The sequence below is a fragment of the Onychostoma macrolepis genome, chromosome 07 (genome assembly GCF_012432095.1).
Source record: "Onychostoma macrolepis isolate SWU-2019 chromosome 07, ASM1243209v1, whole genome shotgun sequence".
Taxonomy (NCBI): Eukaryota; Metazoa; Chordata; class Actinopteri; order Cypriniformes; family Cyprinidae; genus Onychostoma; species Onychostoma macrolepis.
In genome coordinates, this window is record NC_081161.1 from 46,062,052 (window position 1) to 46,087,823 (window position 25,772).

The 25,772-nt window shown below is 37.5% G+C and overlaps 1 protein-coding gene across 1 annotated transcript; it reads left to right on the forward strand.

The window, feature by feature from the left end:
• The first annotated feature begins 868 nt into the window (after positions 1-868).
• On the forward strand, positions 869-25,772 carry LOC131544686 (fucolectin-like). The gene is made up of 5 exons (XM_058783071.1): positions 869-1,035; positions 1,314-1,349; positions 1,525-1,783; positions 15,624-15,766; positions 25,588-25,772. Exons 1-5 carry the CDS (start codon positions 999-1,001, stop codon positions 25,617-25,619), a joined length of 507 nt encoding a protein of 168 aa, XP_058639054.1. The 5' UTR covers positions 869-998; the 3' UTR covers positions 25,620-25,772.

The window sequence follows — 25,772 nt, forward strand, 5'->3', positions numbered from 1 at the left end:
TTGGCCACAAGCAAGCACAACAGTTTTAAAATCAACTGAATCTCTTTACAAACAGACGCTTAAAATATTTGATCAGATGACTAATAGTTATCATTATTGCAATATAGTTCAAAAACATCATTTATTGAGTTTTGATAATATTAAACATTTGGTTGATGCTTGCTTGATTTTTAAGATTTTAAATGGTTATGCATCTCCCCCACTATGGCAGTTTATAATGCAGTAGGATAATAATGGCAGAGTAACAAGAGCAACTACTAGAGGAGACTGTGCTGTACAGTTTAGGCGTAAAATATTTGGATGGTCAGTCTTTTCAATTTGAGCCATTAATTATTGGAATACTCTACCTACTCTACTTTCAGGTAGCATTGACAGGCACCCTTCATGCATAAGACAACAAAATGCAAATGTGTGTTGATCTTGAGAAGTCTGTAAGATGGAAAAGAAAAGAAGACAAATTTAAAAATGGCAGGTGCAGCACACAAGATGGAAACCACATGCAGTATGCCAGATATTGATTAGGAAAACTGTCACATAAGCCACTTCTGTGGTGCCATTATGGTTTTGGTGCTTGACAGCTTCAGTTCTCGTTCACTTCAAAATCTCATTCATTCACTGAAAGAAGGTCATACAGGCTAGAAAAACATGGAGTAAGGACAGGACACTTTTTAAGTACATTTTTTTATTGATATTTCAATAGCATTGACATTTTGATTTCATCAATCACTAAACTGAATTTGCAAATTATCATTTTTTCAATGAAAATTTGTTCACGTTCTGTTGATAAACGAGGTTTAAGAATACTTGTTTATGTATGTATTTATATAAAAAAATAAAAAATAAATAATAATCCAGCTCCAGTTAGAGAGAAAAGTGTGACGAGAACTAGGATCATGTGACTCTGATGTAAAGTTGAACTAATTTGTTTCTCCCAGGAGCAACATTCATTCGAACCTCCTCAAACAAAAGCAGAAAGTCACGAATCACCTGAAATTAACATGAAAGTTTTCTACAAGGGTCTGTTGTTTTTACTGGGTGAGTAAAACATACAATCTTTCTAATGTTATTTTATATATATATATTTTATATATAGCATGTGTTGTTATTGGTAAATGTTATCTAAACACCTTTAAAAGAAAGCTAAATTATTTAAGAGATTAATACATAATTTTCGAGATTATACTGAATTTTACCCTGGCAAATGGAAAATATTTTTAAAGAATAAATCCAACAAAATATAGACTTATACTCCTTAAGAAAATTCCATTTAAATTGCTAAATACGGAGCATCATTCTGTGTTTCTCATTTCAAGGGTTTTTCTCAGTTCAGACAAAGGCAGAAGGAGAAGGTGAGATTTTGTGAATTAAACACTATTACATCTTTTGTTAGTGAGTTTGTGCTGCTGTGAAATATTTTCAGACACATGATGAAAACCTATGGACTAAAATAGCCAAGCAGGGCTATAAATAATTGTAATAAATAATTGTAATTGTAAATAAGGTTTTCTCTTGAACTTCTTCCAGTGAATGTTGCAACATGGGGAACAGCCAATCAGTCGTCATTATATTCTAACTGGTCTGCCCAAAATGCTCTGGATGGGTTGAACTCCACCTGCACTCATACAGACACACAGAGTGACCCGTGGTGGACTCTGGACCTGATGAAGATGTACAGCGTGAACAGAGTGACCATCACTAACAGACGCGACTGCTGTGACAGCAGGATAGACGGGGCAGAGATTCGGATTGGAAACGATTCTTCAGATCTTCTCAGCAACCCAGTGTGAGTCTCTCAGATATATTCTTATATAGCTACAGATTCTGACCAGTTGGTCAGTAGCTTCATACACATTGCTTCATACATACATACACACACAGACACACATTTTTATGACAAATGAGGACATACATTTGTATAATGACATGGGTATGACATACTGTAGGTATTACAAGGAGGAGGTGACTTATGAGGACATTGCCCCATGTCCCCATTTTTCAAAACACTTATAATTCATAGAGAGTGATTTTTTTTTTTTTTTTTTTTTTGAGAAAGTAAAAATGCACAAAGTTTCCTGTAATGGGTAGGTTTATGTGTAGGGTTGGTGTAGGGCGATAGAAAATACGGTTTGTACAGTATAAAACCATTACGCCTATGGAATGTCCCCACAATTCATAAAAAGAAACGTGTGTGTGTTTCATATACTCACTATTTGCTGGTGTTTAGACTAAACATAGCAATACTCAGACATTTTGTAACAGGGCTGACGAGACGTGAGATGTGCAGATCCAAGTGCAAGCTTTTATTTACAGGCATGGCCATAAATACAGGCAGGGTTGAGCAATGGCAAACAGGTATGGCAGGGACAAGACAAAGAGTAATCCTAGGGCGAGAGAAGGTCGACGATAGGCGAACAGTATCCAAGGGGCAAGGCAGAGAGATAATCCAGGGAACACAGGCTATAATCCAGGCAAGGGAATAAACAGAGTCTGAACAGTGAGACAGGGGTAAATACAGGGAAACACAGACTAGAAAATAACCAACATTCCGTAAAGCAGCTGACACTAGGGGAGTGAAAAACGCAGGACAATACAGGAACAGAAACACGGAATGGCACGGAAAGGGTAAATCCAGGAAACATGGGCTAGAAAACGAACACAAGAAAACAGGCAATGCAAGACTAGGATACTAACAAGGGCTCTGTAGAGTTGCTACGGCTAGGGGAGCGGTAAACGCATACAGTATTTGGCAACGAGGGAGAGAAAGTCCATGGCTTAAATAGAGTGTGTGATTGGTTACAGCTGTGTGCGTGTGATCAGGTGAGCGTGTGATTGGTGAGATGGCTGATGGGAAATGCAGTCCATTGTGATGTGTGGTGTGAAAGTCAATATGATGGCAGGGCGACCTCTTGTGGCAGTCGTACAGAAGAGCAGGCCCAGGATTCATGACACATTTCACATAGCCCAAAAATGTCTTCAATGTTATTTAGACATTACTGAAAATTAAATTTGCAGTTCAGTGAGTGAGTCAGATGTCGATTCAGTTCAGTGACGGATTTGTCTAATTGATCCAAACCATTCACTCTCGTGTTTGTGAACAATTCGTTTAGATGACTCATAAGAGTTATTTGTTCCTGAATTGTACTACATTAAGGCTTGTGTGTTTTTAACTAAAAAGAAGCGGAGCATAAGAGTAATTTGTTAGTTGGTCGTGTGTAAACTACGTTTACATGGACATCAATACTCCGATTTTAATACGATTAATACAATACTCTGATTGTACCATGTAAACAGAGATTTTTGATTACCTTAATCCGGCTAAAGTCATAATCGAAGTAAACACAAATCGAATTAAGACATGTGGAGTATTCCTATTTTAGTCGCATTATCGAAGTACAGTACAGACATGTAAACACCTTAATCACATTATTACTGTTGCGTAGGACTTTTCGCTGCATTTTGCGACAGGACACACACACTGCAGTGATCAACCATTTGACGGCAAATAAAAGAGCTTCAACACTGCTGTCGTCTGTATACACGTACAAATAATTAACTGCACTTGAAGCTTTCATAAAATTAAAAATGAAACACCCAAAACTGTATATGGCATCATCATGAAGACGAACTATATGTTTATACGTGAAATTCTGGGTTGGACATCGAATGGCGTCACCTGGTGACTTAATGACGCATGCCATTAATCGATCTACTATAACATGTAAAACGGGAACATGAAAGGATTATTCTAAAAGCAACTCATGTAAACACCTTAATCATATTGTCTTATTCAGAGTAAAGTAAATAATTTGATTACTGATGTCCATGTAAACGTAATCAATGACAGACTTCAGCAGGTTTCACTTTAAATCAGCGCTGTCTCTTTAAAACCTGATGCACATGACGCAGATCTGACACATATCCGATTGTCTCCCAACTCTTTACGGTCATTTAAGATGTTATAAAGACTACGTTTACGAGGTAACTCGCCAAAACTTCGCATTTTGACATAATTGTGTGTGTTTTCATCCGTTGAAGCGCTTACTGGTGCGCTGTATGAAGCGGCTCTGCGTATACGTACAGACGAACGCGCAGCCATTAAAACTCTATACTGCACTGCACCGTTTCCTATGTGTCGGGTTATGAAGAATAAAGAAAACTAAATCTTACGAAATGAAGCAGCAGTATCTTCTCAGGTAAAAGTTATTAGAACCGTGTCTAGGGACAAGCTGGCCATCACACTGCTCTGACCTTATCAGCCCGTTTGTATTTGATTCGCTCTTGTTTCTTATGACAGAACATCTAATCACGATGATCTTCTCTTTGGAAAATATTATTTTATTCGCGTATGTCAGAAACAGCGAATCTCTTTAAAACTGGCTGTTGTTTTCACTACATTGCATTGTAATATTTTGTAAACTTTTTGCCCGCCAACTGGCGACTGACACTGTTACATCTACTCGCCAACGCAGATTTTTACTCGCATTCGGCGCTTGGCGAGTGTTAATTTTAGGCATTACAACATTACAAAATTCAATGATACCATTTCTCTGAAGCGTCTCACAGGCAGGGATAAAAACAGCAATACTTTTTCTATGTGTAATAATAACTCTGTCATGACAGATAATTGCACATTTTCTTAGCTGCTTAATAATAATACTACTAATAATAATAATGGTTATAGGAGCCATGTAAACATTCTTGTGTGATGTCATGTGAACATGAGAAAATTTGGGAGTGTCACTAATTATGTGAGAATTAAAGCACCTGTTGTGGGAAGTAAGTTGTTTTTTTTTTTTTTTTTGTTGACCGTAAATTTATCAAACTTCCTTGATTCAAAATGATCTTCAAAAGCTTCAAGAAATCTTTCATTGAAAGTTTTTGGTCGATCAAAATAAATCTCAAGATGCAAAGGTAACGGATGATTGACGTGTCACAAGTGTCACACTCAGCTCCTGCGGCTTTGGTTGGCTTTTAGGCCATTACAATTTAGTAAACAAAAAAATTATGTTCGTGGTTGGATGATTGAGTCGATTTTGGATTGTGCAAGGAGGCTCACATGCTCCGACGACTGGAATTAAGCAAGTTTGGAATTTTATGAAAGTTTGAGATAAGGAGCGTCTTTGTTCATGTACTTTGTTATGAAAAGTGTTTTGTTTTGGATTATGCTCACGTGTTTTGGGTAGTGCTTGCGTGATTTGAATAGACGCGTTGAGTTGACACGCATGTGGTAATTATGAGTGAACGAGAATCCAGAGAGGATGTTGAATCTGAACAGGATGAATGTCCTCTAGATTCAAGAGAACAGAATATGTCCAAAATTTCCATGCATAACCACGATGATATAAATCCAAGTGACAGCACTTCTAATGTTGGAAGTAAAGGATCAAGTAGACGAAGCTCAAGACGTTCAACAACACCATCAACCTCTTCAGCACGCATTAAGGCAGAGGCCGATATAGCAGCTCTGTTGGTACATCAAAATTTAATGAAGGAAAAACATTCTATTGAGGAAAAAGAACAAAACATAAGAAAACAGAAAGAGGAATTTGGGTTGCGAATGGAAATTGCTGCAACTATGGCAAAAGTGAAAGTACTTAAGGGCTCCGGTGTGCAAAGTGTTAAAAGTGATGTGACACATCATTCTGATGGAATGAATTCTTATGTTGATAAAGGACAACAGACCACCCAAACATTTAATGCTGATGCAAAATCATTTATTCCAACTCATCAAATGGTTTCTTCAGGTGCAAATGCAAACAAGAGGAACATTTCTCAAATCATTTACCCCCAGACAAATCCAAACTCAAGTCAGCGTGGTAATGTGAATGTAAGTGCCCAGTATGGAAGCAGTTACAGTGCTGGTTCAGGAAATACTGATAAAATTTTCCATATCATGGATAAACAATATTAAATTACATCTTTGCTGGTTCAACAACAGTGTCTGTCATCTTTGCCTAAAAGGCAAATTCAGGTGTTTGATGGCAACCCTTTGCAATATCACTCCTTTATGAAATCCTTTGAAAGTGGTGTGGAGAGTAAAACTGAAAGCCCTAGTGATTGCGTATACTTTCTTGAATAGTAAACCAGGGGTCATCCAAGAGAGATTGTAAAAAGTTGCCAGCATATGCCTGCAGATCATGGGTATTTAAGGGCCAAAGCTTTACTACAAGAGCGTTTTGGTGATCAGTACAAAATTGCGTCTGCCTATATGGAAAAGGCTCTCTCATGGGCAAACATCAAAAGTGAAGATCTCAGAGCTTTACGATATTATAGTTTGTTCTTGAGAAGCTGTTGTAACTCCATGGAAAACATTCAGTATTTGCGTGAGATGGATAAGCCCTCTAATATATTGACTGTAGTGAAAAAAAATGCCATACAAATTAAGGGAGAAATAGAGATCAGAGGTCTGTGAACTGCAGGAAGCCGTCAATCAAAGAGCTACCTTCAGCGACATTGTTAACTTTGTTGAAAGACAAGTGAGAATAATGACTGATCCAGTTTTTGGAAACATACAGGACGTCCCAACTTTAATAGGAAGTAAATCAGTGAACAAAGGCAAGTCTCAGTCTTATCTTAAAACTAAAAGAAGCAGTTTTGCTACTACTGTTACAGCAATGGAAAGCAAATCAGAAATTGTAACTAATAGAAAAGAAACAGTTTCACTCAGCAAGGAAAGTTGTTTGTTTTGCAATTGTGAACACACTTTGGAATTGTGCCCTCTATTGGAAAAGAGTAGTCATGGTGAAAAGATTTCATTTTTAAAAGAGAATGGCATTTGTTTTGGCTGTATGTGTACAAGGCACATCAGTAAAGATTGTAGAAAATGCCTTTCATGCAAAGTGTGTAATCTTAAACACCCTAGTATACTTCACATCTATCCAAGAGAAAATGTGACCGATTCAAAGCAAGCGAGGAAACAAATGGACACCGTAATGGGTAGTGCTCCCGAATCTGTCCAGTGGATATACTGGGGCTGGTGAATATGAATGTAAACTTTCTATTGTTCCTATGCAAGTGAAATCTAAAAAAAGGAAATAAGACTGTGATTACTTATGCTTTGTACATCTAGATTGACGAATAGACTTGCTCTTTCGGGTAAAAGGACTAATATTCTCTTGTGTACTATGGGTCAGGAGAAAGTTACAACTACCCATGTTGTTTCTGGGTCAGAGGTAGCTGTTTTGAATGAAGAAGACTTTTGGGAGTTACCTGATGCTTATACACAAGAGACTATGCCTGTGCATAGCGGAAAAATCCCAAAGCAAAAGGATTTTCAGGGATGGCCTGAAAATGTGAATTTGCCTGACATTGACTCTGATATCAAACAACTTAGAGGAATAAATGCCCCAAGGGTTATGGAGCCGATTCAAGTGATCCGCAGTGTTGATAACGGACCCTACTCAATTAAAGCTAGGTTGGGATGGGCAGTAAATGGTCCACTAAGAGGCAATCAGGAGGCAATCAATCTGCTTCTAAGTACCCTGATGTTACAATCAACATGATTTCTGTTTCAAACTTGGGAGAACTTTGGCAACAGCAATTTGAAGTTGATTTTCCTGAATGTAGCAAAAATGAACAAGTTGGGTTTTCAAGAGAAGATCACAAGTTCATTGAGAGGATAATAGACTCATTAAAGTTGGAAGGGGGTCACAATTCTATTGGCTTACCTTTGAGGAATAAGGATGGCAGATATCGAAGCCATGTTTCATCAAGTGCGGGTACCGTAAGATGATGCAGACTTGCTAAGTTTTCTTTGGTGGCATGACATGACCTTACTCGAGATATGGTAGAATATCGTATGGTTGTGAACTCTTTGTAGCCACTTCATCACCCAGTTGTGCAAAGTTTGACCTCAGAAGGTGTGCAGAAGATAACAAAGACTTCAGCAAGGAAGTAATTGATACAATCTTGCATTGCTTTTATGTAGACGGCTGTCTTGTCTCTGTACATTCAGAGAATGAAGCCGTTTCTCTGTATCACAACCTCGTTTCTATTTGTGCAAAGGGGGGTTTGCATTGATGAAATGGATAAGTAACAGTCGAGATGTGCTGGTAAGAATCCCAGAGGAACTCAGAGCAAAAAATGTGAAGGATTTGGATTTGGCTAAGACTTACTTTCCCGTAGAGAGAGTGCTAGGTGTACAATGGTGTATACAATCTGATGCCTTCAAGTTCAAAATCGTGTTGCAGCAGAGGCCTTCAACCAGAAAGGGGAATCCTTGCTACTGTGAGTTCTGTTTATGATCCCTTTGGAATTCTGTCTCCAGTGACCTTGTGTGCAAAAAAAAATCTTACAAGATTTGTGCAGGAAGAAACTTGGCTGGGATGATATGATTCCTGCTTCAAATTTTCAGGAGTGGATCAACTGGTTGGATGGATTGTGTGAGTTGGAAAGCTTTAAGATTGATAGGTGCTTTAAACCTGTGGGCTTCGGAGAGGTGAACATAGCACAGTTGCACCACTTTTCTGACGCAAATGAAGATGGTTACGGAGTAGTTACTTATTTGCTTTTGCCTGATATTAACTCACAAATGCATGTTGCTTTTGTAATGGGGAAAGCTGGAATTTACTGCTGCAACATTAGCAAGTCGAATGGATTCGTAGTGGAGAACAGAACTGTGTATGTGCCTCCAAGACTCTGTCTTCTGGACGGACAGTACCTCTGTACTGAAATATATCAGAAACTAAGTTTCTAGGTATCGAACTTTCGGTGGCTAACTGAGTTTCTGAAATTGAGAGTGGAATAATTTCTGGAGAACAGAAGTTGGGTGTTCGGACCATAGTTTCTTCTTTTGCCTGAAAAGGAATGGCCTGTTGATCCTACTGACCTGGGAGAATGTTCACCAGAGGATCCAGAGGTGAAAAGAAGTGTCACTGTCAATACTGTACAATTAGAGAAGGATGTTATGACACTATTTCCAATACTTCTCCTCTTGGAGCCGGTTAAAGAGGTCAGCAGCTTGGATTCTCAGATTTAACAACCCATTCTCACACCCAACAATAGGGATTTCACCTAGGGCGTCAAATTGGCTAGAAACAGCCCTGCCCCTTAGCGTAATTTTTCAACTTGCAGGGTCTTCCGTTGCTTTAAATAGGAAACCCTTAGCGTCAATATGCCAACGCCATACTGGGAATTTTATCGTCAAAATTAAATTATATATTGGGTAATGTAAGGGAGCCAATGGTGTGTCAACTGCGGAAAAAAGGGGCCCAAGGATGTTCTAAATAGCATAAACATCACTGTTCCAAATGCGGATGGAGGTGTAAAAATAAGGTGACGTGACAATGGAGTCAAAAATATTCAGAGTGTTTATTCCCAGGAGTGCAAAAATGAAGGTTTCCTTCTAGTGCGCCAAATATATTTACAATGAAAATTCAAAAACCTAAAAACAAACTGATCAAACAACCATTTGGCTATGTCAAACGAATTGACCCAAAAGACAGCGACTCCAAAATCAACTCCACACTCACTCTACGAGTCTTAACAAATCTGAGAGGCCATCTTAAAAAGACAAAGCCCCTCCTACTTGGACTAAACCATTTGGTAATTAAAGGTAATAAAGAAAAATTTAAGAAAACAAATAAATTTACTTTAACGATAACAAAGAGGTAAATTGTTATAATGACAAAAACCACAAAAATCTGGAACAAAACAAACTCAATTAATTATTGCTGCTTAACAATGCTCAACCCAGAATTAAGCAGATCACCAACATCCCCCTTCCTACATGAGTACAATGAAACATACCATCTATTGGCGGGAATTGGATCTTCAAAATGGTGAGCATTTAATGTGACCGGGTTTGCTTGTTTGACATGGGAAACTGTTCCAATATGTAAGTATTGTTATTTATAATATGTAATTTGTTATACAGAAACAATAAACATTTAAGATGATCAACGGTCTCGCTTTACTTCTTAACACAACACAATACATAAATCAACATAAAAGTTATGAATTATTAAATGTCAAACTTAGAAAGAAATTACATAAGGACAGGAACAACATTACATAACACACGATCAATGACCAACATATCTGTGTTAACTGGTGTTTAATTTGCGCAAAACAGAGAGTATGCATGTATGCATGTATGTTCACAGTCCCGTGTCAAAGTAAGAGTCCTTTTCATTATAACAGTCTCTAGTCACAGAGCCTCACTGTGACAGGTAATAACATTGCCATTATTGCATATATGTTGGGGTGTGATTTTTCAATGTAAACAGCCACAACAGTTTTATTTATATTACATTATTTACACATTTATGAGCACATAACCCAACCCCTGCCCTTACACCTACCATTTGTCAATGAAACACAAGATATAACAGGCAGATACAGCTACCATCATAATTTATTCAAAAAATATTAATATTCCAAGTCTTCCGAGGCAAAACATTTCATTTGTGAGAGGAATAGACACGATCGCCGTCTCTGTCCGCCGTTAAGCTCATCCTGTATGGTGCAGTCTGTGCGCAAATTCAAAAAATGCTGCCAGAAGAAGCCTTAGGTCAGCCTTGGTTGTGAAATGCTATTGGCTCTTGTGTGTCTCGTGACCAATTGCTTCATGCTACTGGACAGGAGTATCTTTTTGAATGAGATGTGAGCACGTTAAATCCAACCCATTCTCACTCCGAAGGCTTCAAAAACTGAAGCATGGTCAAACGCCTTTTGAACACACTATGCAGACGCCAAAAGTGCCCTAGGCGTCAGTATATGACAAAATAGGAACTCCGTTGCTTTCAATTGCTTGCTTCATGTGTCAGGTCAAGACACTTATGGAAAATGACAATATGTTCTCCTCCGTTGTTTTCAGTTGTTTTTATTAGTTTAATGGTTTGCATGCATTTGTAAAAAATAGAAATAATTTTATATACATTTATACTTTTATTGGAGCACCTAACCCCACCCCTACCCTAAACCTACCCACTTCTGAACAACATAAAACACGTAACAGGCAAATATAAGTGCAGTCACAGGTATTTATTGCAAAAACTGACCATAAACAAGCAGTATAAAAGCATTACAAACAAGTTGTGTTGCATTCCAAGTCTTCTGAAGCCATACAAAGTCTTTATGAGAAGAAGAGAGCAAAACAAGGTTTTAATTGCTGAAAATTATCCCACTCTGTTAAGGAGTGTAAAGATAGTTTTAAGGTTTTTAAAAGGGATAGAAATAATGATAATTTTTGTGATATTTAAACGTAAAAGGAATGAGGTAAGAGACAAGGTAACAGAGGCTAAAATCCTTTTTTTTTTCTTTTCTTTTTTAAGGATAAGATTAGTGAAATGAAGCAGGATTCTCAAAAATTATGGAGAGCATTAAATGACTTGGCATATCAGGAATAGACTAAGATAAAATGTTCTAAAATTAGTCTTAACGTAGATGGAAGATTGATATCTGATCAGATAAAGGTAGCAAATCATTTTAATAGATTTCTTACTATGGTTGCAGAAAAATTGGTTAATGAGCTCCCAGCACAAATTGGTATATTTAATGATAAAATAGTTAAAGAGTATTATGGTAAATGCGGTTTTATGCTGGGAGGTTTTTTGTTTACTACAGTAAAGGAGAGTAACGTTTATAAGAAATGAACAGATCTTAAAAATAGTAAAGCAACATAGTTAGATAATATTCCAGTTAAGTTTCTTAAGGATTCAGCCAATTTTATTACTCCGGTGGTTACCCATATTATAAATCTTTCAATTTGTCAAGGTAAGGTTCCTGATGAGTTAAAACAAGCAAGAGTTATTCCCCTGTTTTAAAAAAAGGTAGTAGGTTTGAGTGTAATAATTATAGGCCGGTGTCAATTTTGAGTGCATTAACAAAAGTGATGGAAAAGATTATTTTTGAACAGATTGAATACTATCTTTTAAACATAATATACTGTATGAGTTTCAATCTGGTTTTAGGAGGAAACACTCCACTGAGACAACAATTTTATATTTAACAGATTATATAAGGAAAGAAATGGATAAAGGGAAGTTAAGTGGGATGGTACTTTTAGATCTGCAAAAGGCTTTTGATACAGTCGATCACAGAATTTTGCTTTTAAAAGTTAAAGCGATGGGTTTTAGCAATACTGCCTGTAAATGGATTAAGTCTTATCTTGAAAATAGGTGTCAAATAGTAGAGTTAAATGGGGTGTTTTTAGATTGTTTGACCATTTCATGTGGGGTTCCGCAAGGGAGTGTATTAGGTCCTTTACTTTTTTTATTATATATTAATGATTTAAAAATGGCCTGTTCAAATAAGCTTTTATTATATGCAGATGATGCAGCAATAATTGTGTCTCATGAGAGGAAGGAAAATGTTGAAAATGAATTAAGTAGAGAGATTGAAGGGGTCTCCAAATGATTTTTCCATAATAAACTATCTTTACATTTGGGGAAAACTGAAGTTATATTATTTGGCTCGGCTGCTAAATTGAAAAAAAAAAAAAATTGCTTTAGATTAGAGGTAAAGGTTGAAGATCAAATTATTACACCTAAACGAGAAGTACAATATTTGGGTTGTGTTCTGGGCAGTAATTTGATAGGAGAAAAGGCTGTTTTAGCTCATTCAAAAATTTGTAATCAAATAAAATTTTTAGCAAGACAGGCGGTTTTCCTAGATACTGAAACTATAAAAATGTTAGCTGGTGCATTAGTGCAGTCACACTTTGATTATGCTGCTGTTTTTTGGTATAGCGGTGTTTCAAAAAAATTAAAAAATAAATTGCAGACTGCTCATTTTGTGTAGGGTTATTTTGAAAGTACATCCACTGATGCATTTGCGAGATGAACATTATAGGAATATTAAAGAAATGGTTCCAAAGTATCTGTTGGAATATTATGTATTTGTAAGAGAGGTTCACTGTCATTCTACAAGGGCGAGCAGGAATGATATATATCCTTGTTTAAGAGTGAAATGGGAAAAATAAATAAAAATTATACACTAGCTCTGTTGCTTGGAATAATTTACCTAATAATAATAATAATAATTTAGCTCCTCACCTTTTTCTGTTTGCCCTTGATTACGTTTAGTATTTAAAGCCTGTGTTCTTCATTGTTTCTTTGTCTGCTATTATTTGATCTATGTGTTTTGCTACCCCTCGCTCCTGGATTATCTCTGTTTCTTGTTTGAATTCACATTAAAAGACTCTGTTTTGTGTATACTCCTTCGTCGTGCACTTTATTAGCAAAGCAACACGTAACAATGACTGAGTTAACATCACTCATTGACACTAAAGCATTAAGGACTTTACATGGACTCCATCGAATACACAGACATTGATTGATGCATGAAAAAAAAAAATATAATTATAATAAAATATAATAATAAAATAATATAATATATTATTAATTGTATTTTGAGTCAAATGTCTATGTCTTCTATGTGTATTTATTGGATGTAATTATTATTAAGATTATAATAATTAGGGTCTGGAATATAGGAGCCATGTAAACATCCATGTGTGATGTTATGTGACCATGAGAATATCACTTTTTTGCACACTTTTGTTGTTGTTGTTGAACATAAATTCATCAAACTTCCTTGATTCAAAATGATCTTCAAATGCTTCAAGAAATCTTTCATGGTAAGTTTTTGGTCAATCAAAATAAATCTCAAAATGCAAAGGTAATGATTGACGCGTCACAAGTTATTCCGCACTCAGCTCCTGCGGCTTTGGTTGGCTTTTAGGCCGCTACAGTGGTAACACTTTAGAATAGGGAACACTTATTCACTATTAACTATGACTTTTCCTTCAATAAATTCTTAATTTGCTGCTTATTAATCATTTGTAAAGTAGTTGTTAAGTCTAGGTATTGGGTAGGATTAGGGATGTAGAATAAGGTCATGTAGAATAAGGCATAAATATGTGCTTAATTACTACTTACAGTGGGGCAAAAAAGTATTTAGTCAGCCACCAATTGTGCAAGTTCTCCCACTTAAAAAGATGAGAGAGGCCTGTAATTTTCATCATAGGTATACCTCAACTATGAGACACAAAATGAGAAAAGAAAATCCAGAAAATCACATTGTAGGATTTTTAAAGAATTTATTTGCAAATTATGGTGGAAAATAAGTATTTGGTCAACAACAAAATTTCATCTCAATACTTTGTTATATACCCTTTGTTGGCAATGACAGAGGTCAAACGTTTTCTGTAAGTCTTCACACACTGTTGCTGGTATTTTGGCCCATTCCTCCATGCAGATCTCCTCTAGAGCAGTAATGTTTTGGGGCTGTCGCTGGGCAACACGGACTTTCAACTCCCTCCAAAGATTTTCGATGGGGTTGAGATCTGGAGACTGGCTAGGCCACTCCAGGACCTTGAAATGCTTCTTAGGAAGCCACTCCTTCGTTGCCCGGGCGGTGTGTTTGGGATCATTGTCATGCTGAAAGACCCAGCCACGTTTCAGCTTCAATGCCCTTGCTGATGGAAGGAGGTTTTCACTCAAAATCTCACGATACATGACTGATACGGATCAGTCGTCCTGGTCCTTTGCAGAAAAACAGCCCCAAAGCATGATGTTTCCACCCCCATGCTTCACAGTAGGTATGGTGTTCTTTCTCCTGCAAACACGACAAGTTGAGTTTTTACCAAAAAGTTCTATTTTGGTTTCATCTGACATTCTCCCAATGCTCTCTAGCAAACTTCAGACGGGCCCGGACATGTACTGGCTTAAGCAGGGGGACACGTCTGGCACTGCAGGATTTGAGTCCCTGGCGGCGCAGTGTGTTACTGATGGTAGCCTTTGTTACTTCGGTCCCAGCTCTCTGCAGGTCATTCACTAGGTCCCCCCGTGTGGTTCTGGGATTTTGGATTTTTTCCACGGGGTGAGATCTTGCGTGGAGCCCCAGATCGAGGGAGATTATCAGTGGTCTTGTATGTCTTCCATTTTCTAATAATTGCTACCACAGTTGATTTCTTCACACCAAGCTGCTTACCTATTGCAGATTCAGTCTTCCCAGCCTGGTGCAGGTCTACAATTTTGTTTCTGGTGTCCTTTGACAGCTCTTTGGTCTTGGCCATGGTGGAGTTTGGAGTTGGACTGTTTGAGGTTGTGGACAGGTGTCTTTTATACTGATAACGAGTTCAAACAGATGCCATTAATACAGGTAACGAGTGGAGGACAGAGGAGCCTCTTAAAGAAGAAGTTACAGGTCTGTGAGAGCCAGAAATCTTGCTTGTTTGTAGGTGACCAAATACTTATTTTACTGAGGAATTTACCAATTCATTCTTTAAAAATCCTACAATGTGTTTTTCTGGATTTTTTTTTTTTTCTCATTTTGTCTCTCATAGTTGAGGTATACCTATGATGAAAATTACAGGCCTCTCTCATCTTTTTAAGTGGGAGAACTTGCACAATTGGTAGCTGACTAAATACTTTTTTGCCCCACTGTATATATGGCTAATACTCTAGTAATATGCATGCTAATAAGCAACTATTTAAGAGACCCTAAAATAAAGTGTTACCATAATAATAATAATAATAATAAACAAGCAAACAAACAAATAAATAAAAATAGTGCAAAACATGTGTTACATAAGTTGGAGGAAATATCTGTGTTGTAAAAGAAAGTTCAGGGATAAGAGAAGAAAAAAAAACCACAGCAACTCTTTTGTCTTTCTCCAGATGTGCTGTAGTTTCTACTATTCCAGCAGGAGCTACCTACAGCTACTCATGTCGTGGGATGGAGGGACGTTATGTTATTGTGAATATTCCTGGAACTTCAAACATCCTTACTCTCTGTGAAGTGGGAGTCTATGTGATTCCAGGTAATTCAAAGCTACTTAACAACTTGGTCTACCCTTTCCAGGTGAATTTGACTATTTTTAAAGCTAATCTCATTTCAAATATGATCAAAGAAGCGGTGAAAATTAATCTGCATTGTTAATCCTTTTGATCTTTTATTTAAAAAAATTCACAAAAATCGAACCTTTCATTGGATAATAAGAATTTAAAATGGGGGGGGGAAATATCATTATGAAATAAATGTTTTTTTTTTCTCAAATACACGTTGGACACAATTATTGGCACCCCTAAAAATTCTTATGAGTAAAATATATCTGAAGTATATTCCTATTCATATTCACAATTTTGAGCAATCCAGGGTGATTATGAACATGAAATTATCCAGCCATGGCTTCCTGTTTCACAGAAATAAAAATAGGAGGGAAAACAAAGCCCAAATTCTCTTAAACATCCATGACAATGAGAAAAACCAAAGAATATATTTCTGATGTGCAGCAAAAGATAATTGAGCTTCACAAATTAGTGAAGTGGCTTTAAGAAAAGAGCTAGAGCAGTAATTCCCATTTCCACCATCAGGGCAATAATTAAGAATTTCTAATCAACATAAAATGTTATGAAACTGCAAGGAAGAAGACGCATGTCTATATCGTCCTAATGCAGGGTGAGAAGGAGAGTTTGAGTGGCTAAAGACTATCCATGGACCACAACTGGAGAACTGCAGAAAATAGTTGAGTCTCGGGGTCAGAAAACCTTAAAAAAAATAAAAAATAAAAAAATAAAAAATGGCCAACCAGCTCCTACATTCTCCACATGTTGTTTGGGAGGGTTTCCAGAAAAATTATCCTAGCTCATCCAAATGGGACTGTCTTCTATGGTCAGATGAAACTAGAAAATGAGCTTTTTAGCAGCAAACACTTAAGATGGGTTTGGTGAACACAGGGATAAAAAAGTACCCCATGTGTACAATGAAATATACTGCTGTATTTTTGATGTTGTGGGCCTATATTTCTGCTGGAGTTCCTGGACATCTTGTTTAGACACATGGCATCATGGATTCTATCAAATGCCAGCAGGTAAAAAATCAATAAGTGACTGACCCTGTTAGGAATCTTATAATGGGCCATGTTTGAATCTTCCAACCCAAACACAAACCTCAAAAACAAAACAAAAATGGGTCACTGAACATAAAACCAAGCTTCTGCTATGGCCATTGCAGTCCTCTGACCTGAACCCTGTAGAAAATGAGTGGGGTGAACTGAAGAGAAGAAGCACCAACATGGAGCTGGGAATCTAAAGGGTCTGGAGTGATTCTGGTTGAAGTAATGGTATCTGATCTGTTGTCAGGTGTTCTCTAACCTCATCAGGCATTATAGGAGAAAATTTAGATCTGTTAAACTGGCAAATGGAGGTTTCAAAAAGTATTGAGTAAAATAGTGCTGTTAATTGTGGCCAATGTGTATTAGAGAAGAAACATTTATTTCATAATGATATTTCCCCCCATTTTAAATTCTTATTATCCAATGAAAGGTTAGATTTTTGTGAATTGTTTTAAATAAAAGATCAAATGGATTAACAATGCAGATTAATTTTCACAGCCTTCTTTGATCATATTTAGCAAGGTTGCCGATATTTTTGGCCATGACTGTGTGCATATATATATATATATATATATATATATATACACTGAACAAAATTATATAAAAGCAACACTTTTGTTTTTGCCTCCATTTTTCATGAGCTGAACTCAAAGATCTAAGACTTTTTCTATGTACACAGTAGGAATTGACCTATCGGTAAGCCCCTCCCCTAGAACGTTGATGTGCCAATAGCAGTCGAGTATCAGTTGCACAGGGACCGGAACTCGGACATCTTTAGGTTTCAGTGCCATAGAAAAGCATTGGAAGATCGCGAGTTTTGTGGTGATTGTGCCGCAAAAATAGTAAAACGATGTGCCTGGGGCACTTGTAATACTGATTCGAGATATCCGGAGAGGATGGGCAATGGAATTTATTTTATTACATTTCCTGAATCCAAACAAAACAGCAAAATGTTCCCAAGTATTCACCCCAATACAAATGAAGACAAAAACGTTCGTATTCTGGTTGTCATACACTCATTAAGTTACAGTTTTCAACTGCTCAAACAGAACGCTAATGTTATCTTGTGCTTTAGCAAGGTATCTCTGGCTAAAACTAGTAAACTTTACTAAAACGGTAAAGTTAGTGATGCTAACGTACAAACCTAAATAGCGGACTGTTCTCGCGTCTTGTACAGTGTAGGTCAAAAACACATAAACGAAGGTCTACATTTCAGTGCCTCTCCATATTAAACTGGTTAAATGTACATTAATTTAATCATACCCTGCAATACATGAACAGTGTTGATCCTGCATGTTGTCATCCGCGATCGTGATGACCGACCATAATATGAAATTTCTCCCGCTTACATTGTGATCTGTAAAACCCTCGCTTCGAGTTACCCACCGTATTTATTTTTAAATATTTTATAAATCCCTCCATGGAATATTTAATTCCCATTTGGTGGCCTTCTGTGTCCAAAATTGTGCAAAAACATCGTGGGACAAGGTTTTCACACTGCAGCTGTCATTGAAAGACAGTGAGCAACTCCGTTTGTTTGTCCGAGGGAGCAACAGTAACTAAGGGGGGCGGGGCTTACCGATAGGTTAATTGGCATGCTGACTGCAGGAATGTCCACCAGAGCTGTTGCCCGTTAATTGAATGTTCATTTCTCTACCATAAGCCGTCTCCAAAGGCGTTTCAGAGAATTTGGCAGTACATCCAACCGGCCTCACAACCGCAGACCACGTGTAACCACACGTAACCACACCTAACCACACCAGCCCAGGACTTCCACATCCAGCATCTTCACCTCCAAGATCGTCCGAGACCAGCCACCCGGACAGCTGCTGCAACAATCGGTTTGCATAACCAAAGAATTTCTGCACAAACTGGCAGAAACCATCTCAGGGAAGCTCATCTGCATGCTCGTCGTCCTCATCAGGGTCTCGACCTGACTGCAGTTCGTCGTCGTAACCGACTTGAGTGGGCAAATGCTTACATTCGATGGCGTCTGGCACTTTGGAGTGTTCTCTTCACGGATGAATCCCAGTTGTCACTGTACAGGGCAGATGGTAGACAGCGAGCGGTTTGCTGATGTCAACGTTGTGGATCGAGTGGCCCATGGTGCATTTTATTGATGGCATTTTGAATGCACAGAGATACCGTGACGAGATCCTGAGGCCCATTGTTGTGCCATTCATCCACGAGCAGTACCTCATGTTGCAGCATGATAATGCACGGCCCCATGTTGCAAGGATCTGTACACAATTCCTGGAAGCTGAAAATATCCCAGTTCTTGCATGGCCAGCATACTCACTGGCAGGGGCGGACTTAGCGATTTGGGGGCCCTAAGCAAATTCCAGGTATGGGGCCCCCATACAATAACTATGTGTCCTTTTATGCTTAACCCCTATTTTGCTCGCTCGCTCTAGTTTTTAGTTTATTTATTCCTTCACAACCAGTAATTAGTCAACTTGCTGCTGTTCTAAAGCCAAATTAGGCTACCTTATTTATTTTTTTTCGGATCACAAATGGAAGACATCATCAAAAAATAAATAATTAAATAAAAAAAGAAAAGAAAAATGCGTGCACTTGTCCATTTAATAAATTGTACAAACATAAAACTATCCCATGCAACTCATTCCATATTCCAAATGTTTATAACCCTTATTTTGCTTGCTCGCTCTAGTTTATAGTTTATTTGCACCGTCACAACCAGTAATTTGTCAACCTGATGCTGTTCTAAAGCCAAATTTGGCTACCTTATTTTTTGAGATTACAAATGAAGACATTATCCAAAAAAAAAAAAAAAAAACTTGCACTTGTCCATTTAATAAATTGTAAACCTTTCCAATCTTTTTACAAACATAAAATTATCCCAGGCAACTCATTATATATTCCAAGTGTTCTGAAGGCATACTGTAGGCTTTGCCGAGAAAAAAATTGAAAATGAAACCTATTATTAAGGGAAAATCTCCAGTCATTGCATTCATGCATTTATACAAGTATGCGGCAGTTCGCGCCGGTGCGCCTAGGAGAAGCACACAAGAGAGTCATTTTGAAACATCAAGATAAATAAAATTGTGACTTGAAACACAATACTTTCTTTACTGAGGTGAATATCTCTGTTCTGAGACAGTCAGACAGCCTAGAATGCGCGCAAAGAGTGCTCCCTCATAATCACTATAGCTGTCTCTCACTTCAATTCATTGCGATCTCACGTTCCATTAATAAGCTACACTGCACAATGAATCTCTTATTTACATCGTGTCTACACTTTGTTGTAATGAGATGATCCCCGACCTTGCAGAACTCAGCACTTGACAAAAACTCGGCATTTTGATCGGTAAGTGGATTCTAACTTAAACACTTATGGTCACTGCGTTCAAGAAATCAGTGCACATGTCTGTGAACGGCTACATTGCTCAACGCTACAGATATGTTTCGCCAATATCAGATGGGGCCCCCTGATTCCACGGGGCCCTAAGTGGCCGCTTACCTCGCTTATTGGTTAAGTCCGCCCCTGCTCGCTGGACATGTCACCCATTGAGCATGTTTTCGATGCTCTGGATCAGCGTATACGACAGCGTGTTCCAGTTCCTGCCAATATCCAGCAACTTCGCACAGCCATTGAAGAGGAGTGGACCAACATTCCACAGGCCACAATCAACAACCTGATCAACTCTATGCGAAGGAGATGTGTTGCACGGTGTGAGGCAAATGGTGGTCACACCAGATACTGACTGGTTTTCGGACTCCCCAGCCTAAGGCACACCTGTGCAATAAACATGCTGTCTAATCAGCATCTTGTTATACCACACCTGTGAGAAGGATGGAGTATCTCGGCAAAGAAGTGCTCACTAACACAGATTTAGACAGATTTGTGAACAATATTTGAGAGAAACAGGCCTTTTGTGTACATAGAAAAAGTCTTAGATCTTTGAGTTCAGCTCAATGGGGGCAAAAACAAAAGTGTTGCGTTTATAATTTTGTTCAGTGTATATATATATATATCATCATACATACAGCAGGTAAAAAAAAAAAGTATTGAGCACGTCACCATTTTTCTCAGTAAATATATTTCTAAAGGTGCTGTTGACATGAAATTTTCACCAGATGTCGATAACAACCCAAGTAATCCATACATGAAAATGGAATGACACAGGGAAAAAGAATGTATCGCACTTATCGCTAATGAAAGACGTATGACGTAGACATCGCTCAATGTATCGTCACGAGCCGCAGGGTTTAATTTGGTTTTGTCTTTGTATGTTTTTTGTTTTTTTTTCTCTCAAAGCCGTGGGTACCATTGACATCCATTATATGACTGACAGACTGCAATGGTTTGAGTTAAAAATCTTCATTTGCGTTCTACTGAAGAAACAAAGTCACCTACATCTTGGATGCCCTGGGGGTAATCAGATAAACATCAAATTTTCATTTTTGGATGAACTATCCCTTTAACCCTCTGGGGTCTGAGGGTGTTTTGAGGGCCTGTAGAAGTTTTGACATGCCCTGACATTTGTGCTTTTTTCAGTTGCATGTAAACATATAAATGACCAAAGTCGAATAACACTGGGCTACAATAATGTTAGCAGCATTTATGTACATGGTTGTGTTTTTGAGAAAGCAACGTTTATGCGTGGTTAGTAAAAACAAAAACAAAAAAACAAAAATTTTGAAGTCACTGAAATAAGGCAATAATAAAAAATAAAAAAAATACAGAACATTCGTTCACAAGACTTTTGAGATCTGGATCTTGAAGTCTAGAGTTTTTGCTTCAAATTAATGTCAAAATCATCTTGTTTACTTGCTCACAGAAAACAATATATTAATTTAAATTTTCTAAGTCACTTTTTGAGTAAAAAGGGTCTATGCATGAGACCGTGAACTATCCTGGATAATGCTGTGACTCACACCAGAGAAGACAAAGGCCCACATAATGAGCTCCATAATGAGCCAATTCAGTCAGGTATGTGACTGAGAGGGAGGAGTTACACGAAAGAATGTGAGGACAAAATAAATGTATATATTTTTTGTTTGTAGTTTATTTAGAATATATTTAGCTATCACACAAAACAACTTGAGATTCACTTATGAGTGCAGTTAAACAGTTTATTAGGAACAATCAAAGCTGACTTTTTAGCATCATTACTCCAGTCACATGATCCTTCAGAAATCATTCTAACATTCTGATTTTCTGCTCAAAAAACCCATTTATTATTATTATCATTTTGTTGAAAAGAGCTGAGAAGAATTTTTCAGGTTTTTTTTTTTTGATGAATACAAAGTTCAGAAGAACAGCATCATTTATAACATGATAAATGTCTTTATCATCACTTGTGTGCTAAATAAAAGTTTTAATTTCTATATATACTGAATTCTTTACAAAAACATTAAAAATCTTACTGTTCAAAAACTTTTGGTATTGTGTCATGTTGAAATATACAAATGGCATTTCCATAGTGTATATTGTTTATGTGCTCTGAAGGAAATAAAAAAAATCTCAGCAGATCTTCTTCCAGAAACAGAAAGTTGCCCGGGATGAACTTGTTTGTTTACGCGGAGGCGATGTGGGCGTTTACATTCGGATGGCGATCAGAGTGTGGGCGTGAAAGCATTATATGAGACAGGAAAACCGGACATTGCGTTGTACGGTACGGATTACTTTAACAGAGAATGATTGTTTTGGATGTGACTTACTTCATTTAAAAGTAGACATTTCAAGGTTTCTATACACATATATCTCATGTATTTGAGGTGAGTATTCTCAGAGATTCATGTTGTTTTATTTACGTGTCTGTAAAGAGAGGTGACAGAGACAGAGTCGGCAGAGAACGCACCCTGTTTATTTTCTTTACTTTTTAAAAGCACATTGTTTTGTTGTTATTATGACTATACACAAATAAAAGTAGACCTTTAGCACTTTCAAACGATACCTTATTCTTATCTGTATGATCAAAACTCGTGGAGTATTTTTAGTTCTTTTCGCGGTCATAAAGAATATACGAGACTGCCCGCACTTCGACCCCAGGGGGTTAATACTTTGTACAAAAGCCTTTGTTGGTAATGATAGCTTCAAGACACCTCCTGTATAGTCTCACGTAGCCAGACCTTCAGACTGACGGCTGAAGGTCTGGAATCCATGGCAGCTTTCATTGGCCAAGGCCTGCTCATGTCAAACAACCAATCACAGTTTGTTTCGTTCAGCGTCAAGTCTCAGGCGTATTTTAAAGATTCTATGCTGTGAACTTTAAATATTTCACATACTTTTGAAAATCCAGCGTTTAGTTGATCCTGATAATCGATAAGCTAGCTTTCTTCTTTCGTGAGGGGGGTTTGGCGTCACGGCATCTTTGTATTCAGGCGGAATGTTAAAGCACGGGACACACACGTCTCCCGGAAATCCTGTATAATTCAACCAATCCGATGATGACTTCGAAACACTGAAGTGTTTCCACTTTTGTGTGCCATATGCATCAGACATTTAGCCAAAGGTCCGTGGCCATGACGTCTGAGGCTGAGACTACCTCCTGTATGGAGAAACTAGTCGCATACATTGCTCAGGTGTGATTTTGGCCCATTCTTCCACAGAGTCTTCAAATCTTGAAGGTTCTGTGGCCTCTTCTATGAACTCTGATCTTTAGCTCTTATTTTCTATTGGATTCAAGTTAGGTGATTGGCTGGCCATTCTAGCAGCTTTATTTTCTTTTTCTGAACCAACTGAGAGTTACCTTGGAAATACGAGCAGAACATAATAAATACAAACACATGCATGTATATATTTAAGAAATCTCTGCCCAAAATAAAACCTGCTCCAGAGCAGGGTAGCCATGTAGCGCAAGTTACCATAGCGACGAAACCCGCTCAAAACCAACCCATCTTCTTGAGCCCCGAAAACTCAGAGTTTGTTCAAACTAAACGTGAACTTACCTGGGTAAAAACTGAAACCGGCTTCGTGCTACAGGCCACAGGTGACAATTGCATGTCAACAGCACCTTTAGAAATATATTTACTGATAAAAATGGTGACACGTTCAATATTATTTTACTCGCTGTATTTTTTATATTTGATATCGCACCGGTGTGATTAGAATGTTCAGTGCGGCACATTGCAAGCTGCTAAACTGAAATCTGTATTCGGTGGCAGGCGCTGAGCCAGAGACAGATGTGTTTTTACAGCACTGTGCATTATAACCAATCACACTGTTGAGCTTATAAATACAATAACCAATCAGAGGCATTCAGATGAGTCATCGCTGAAACGCCAGTGTTTTGTTCAGTGCATACGCTTGCTGACTGAATTCTTTCATCAGAAACAATAAAGTGGAGATGTGCGTACAAATGTCAGACATTCATTTCACAGTGTATACAGCTTCCCTCTGACTAGACTGAAGTCAATGATAATGTTCTTTGATGATGCAAATGTTATATGCTCTCCTTTTTTTGTAAAATGAAATTGTTATTAATAGTAACTTACAATGTTTTTATTACAAAGTCAGTCGTATTAAAAATATTTGTGATCCGTACTGGCAAAACGAGTGTGAATGCGCATGGTCTAATTCTGTGCTACAGGCACCGGGCAACACGACTGAAAGACACTCTTCTCCGAGAGCTCGCCATCTCCCCATACATACTATAAGTACATTATTGTGAAATACAGTATGTCTTGGTGAGATTCACACAAACATAATCTGTTATGTCTTGCATGAACGTTTAGTTAATGGTTGGGGGAAAATCTGATGTGTAACATCATATTAGATCCATTACAATAGGTCTTAAGATCTCAATGTTAATCAAAAAGACAAAATCACTTGCTGCTTTAGATTAAACTACTCTTTATTTGCATCTTTATACTTATTTTTGTATGACGAAGATAAAACAAAATATAGATATAGTGTGAATAATAATATAGTAATTATTAAAAAGAAAGAAAATGGAGGAAAATATGCAACGTCGCTTTGGAATCTTCAGAAAACTTAACCTCGACTTTTCTCAAAATCAACACTGCTGCCTCTGTCACCTTCAAACGAATGTAGCTCAGTCATTTTTTTCTTTATTTTTTGTCCGATTCCAACAAGTCCTATATAATTTTAAAATGTGAAAATAACAAGATCTCATTTTTGAAAATCTGCTCATTCTGACTCATTTTGCCAGCACAGGTCACATTTTATAGCATGACACCCGTATCTGGTACTTGCATAAAAAGACAGGTTTTATGTGTAGTTAGATTACACTAAGACTATACTTTGCCCATTATAGATCAACTAACATGATATATAATGTAAATATGCAAAATGCATTCACTTGCACGCAATTGAGAATGAAGATATTTCATGATATAGTTAACACCATAAATATTTTGAATAAAATAAAAAATAAAACAAATAAGCCTGCATCATATATATACATCGCTATGCTGCTGTGTCACATGGCAAGGCCTCCACCCCTTCACTCGTGTTACTCTCAAAAACAGTAAGTGCATGACAGCCACCAAGTGAAAATATATTCCTTAAAAAATTACTTTGTCAAGATTGGACAAGTTCAGACAAATCTGATAGAAATTTTACTTTGTGTAGTTTTGTTCATGATTTATGAGGATCACTAAACAACCTCTCACCGCTAAGTGACAGATGTATTTGCAACAAACTGCTGCATATATTGTAGACTCAATGCATTTTTATTATTTGCATTTAGCATTTTGCTTTCCCTTCTGTGTATGTATGTTCATGTTCATATGCCCTTTTACATCTTTTTTCCCCCCAGAGAACCCTTGTGAAGATGAAACTGAAGTCTAGTTCAAGTCTGTCTGAACCTGAAATGTCCATTTACTGTCACAGGTGAGAGAGGGATACATAGATAAATCTGAAATCAAATCACATTGACAGCGATTTTAAGTGATCTGCTCATTTCAGCTTTAATCTGTTCTGGCGGAATGAGGGATTTCTGTC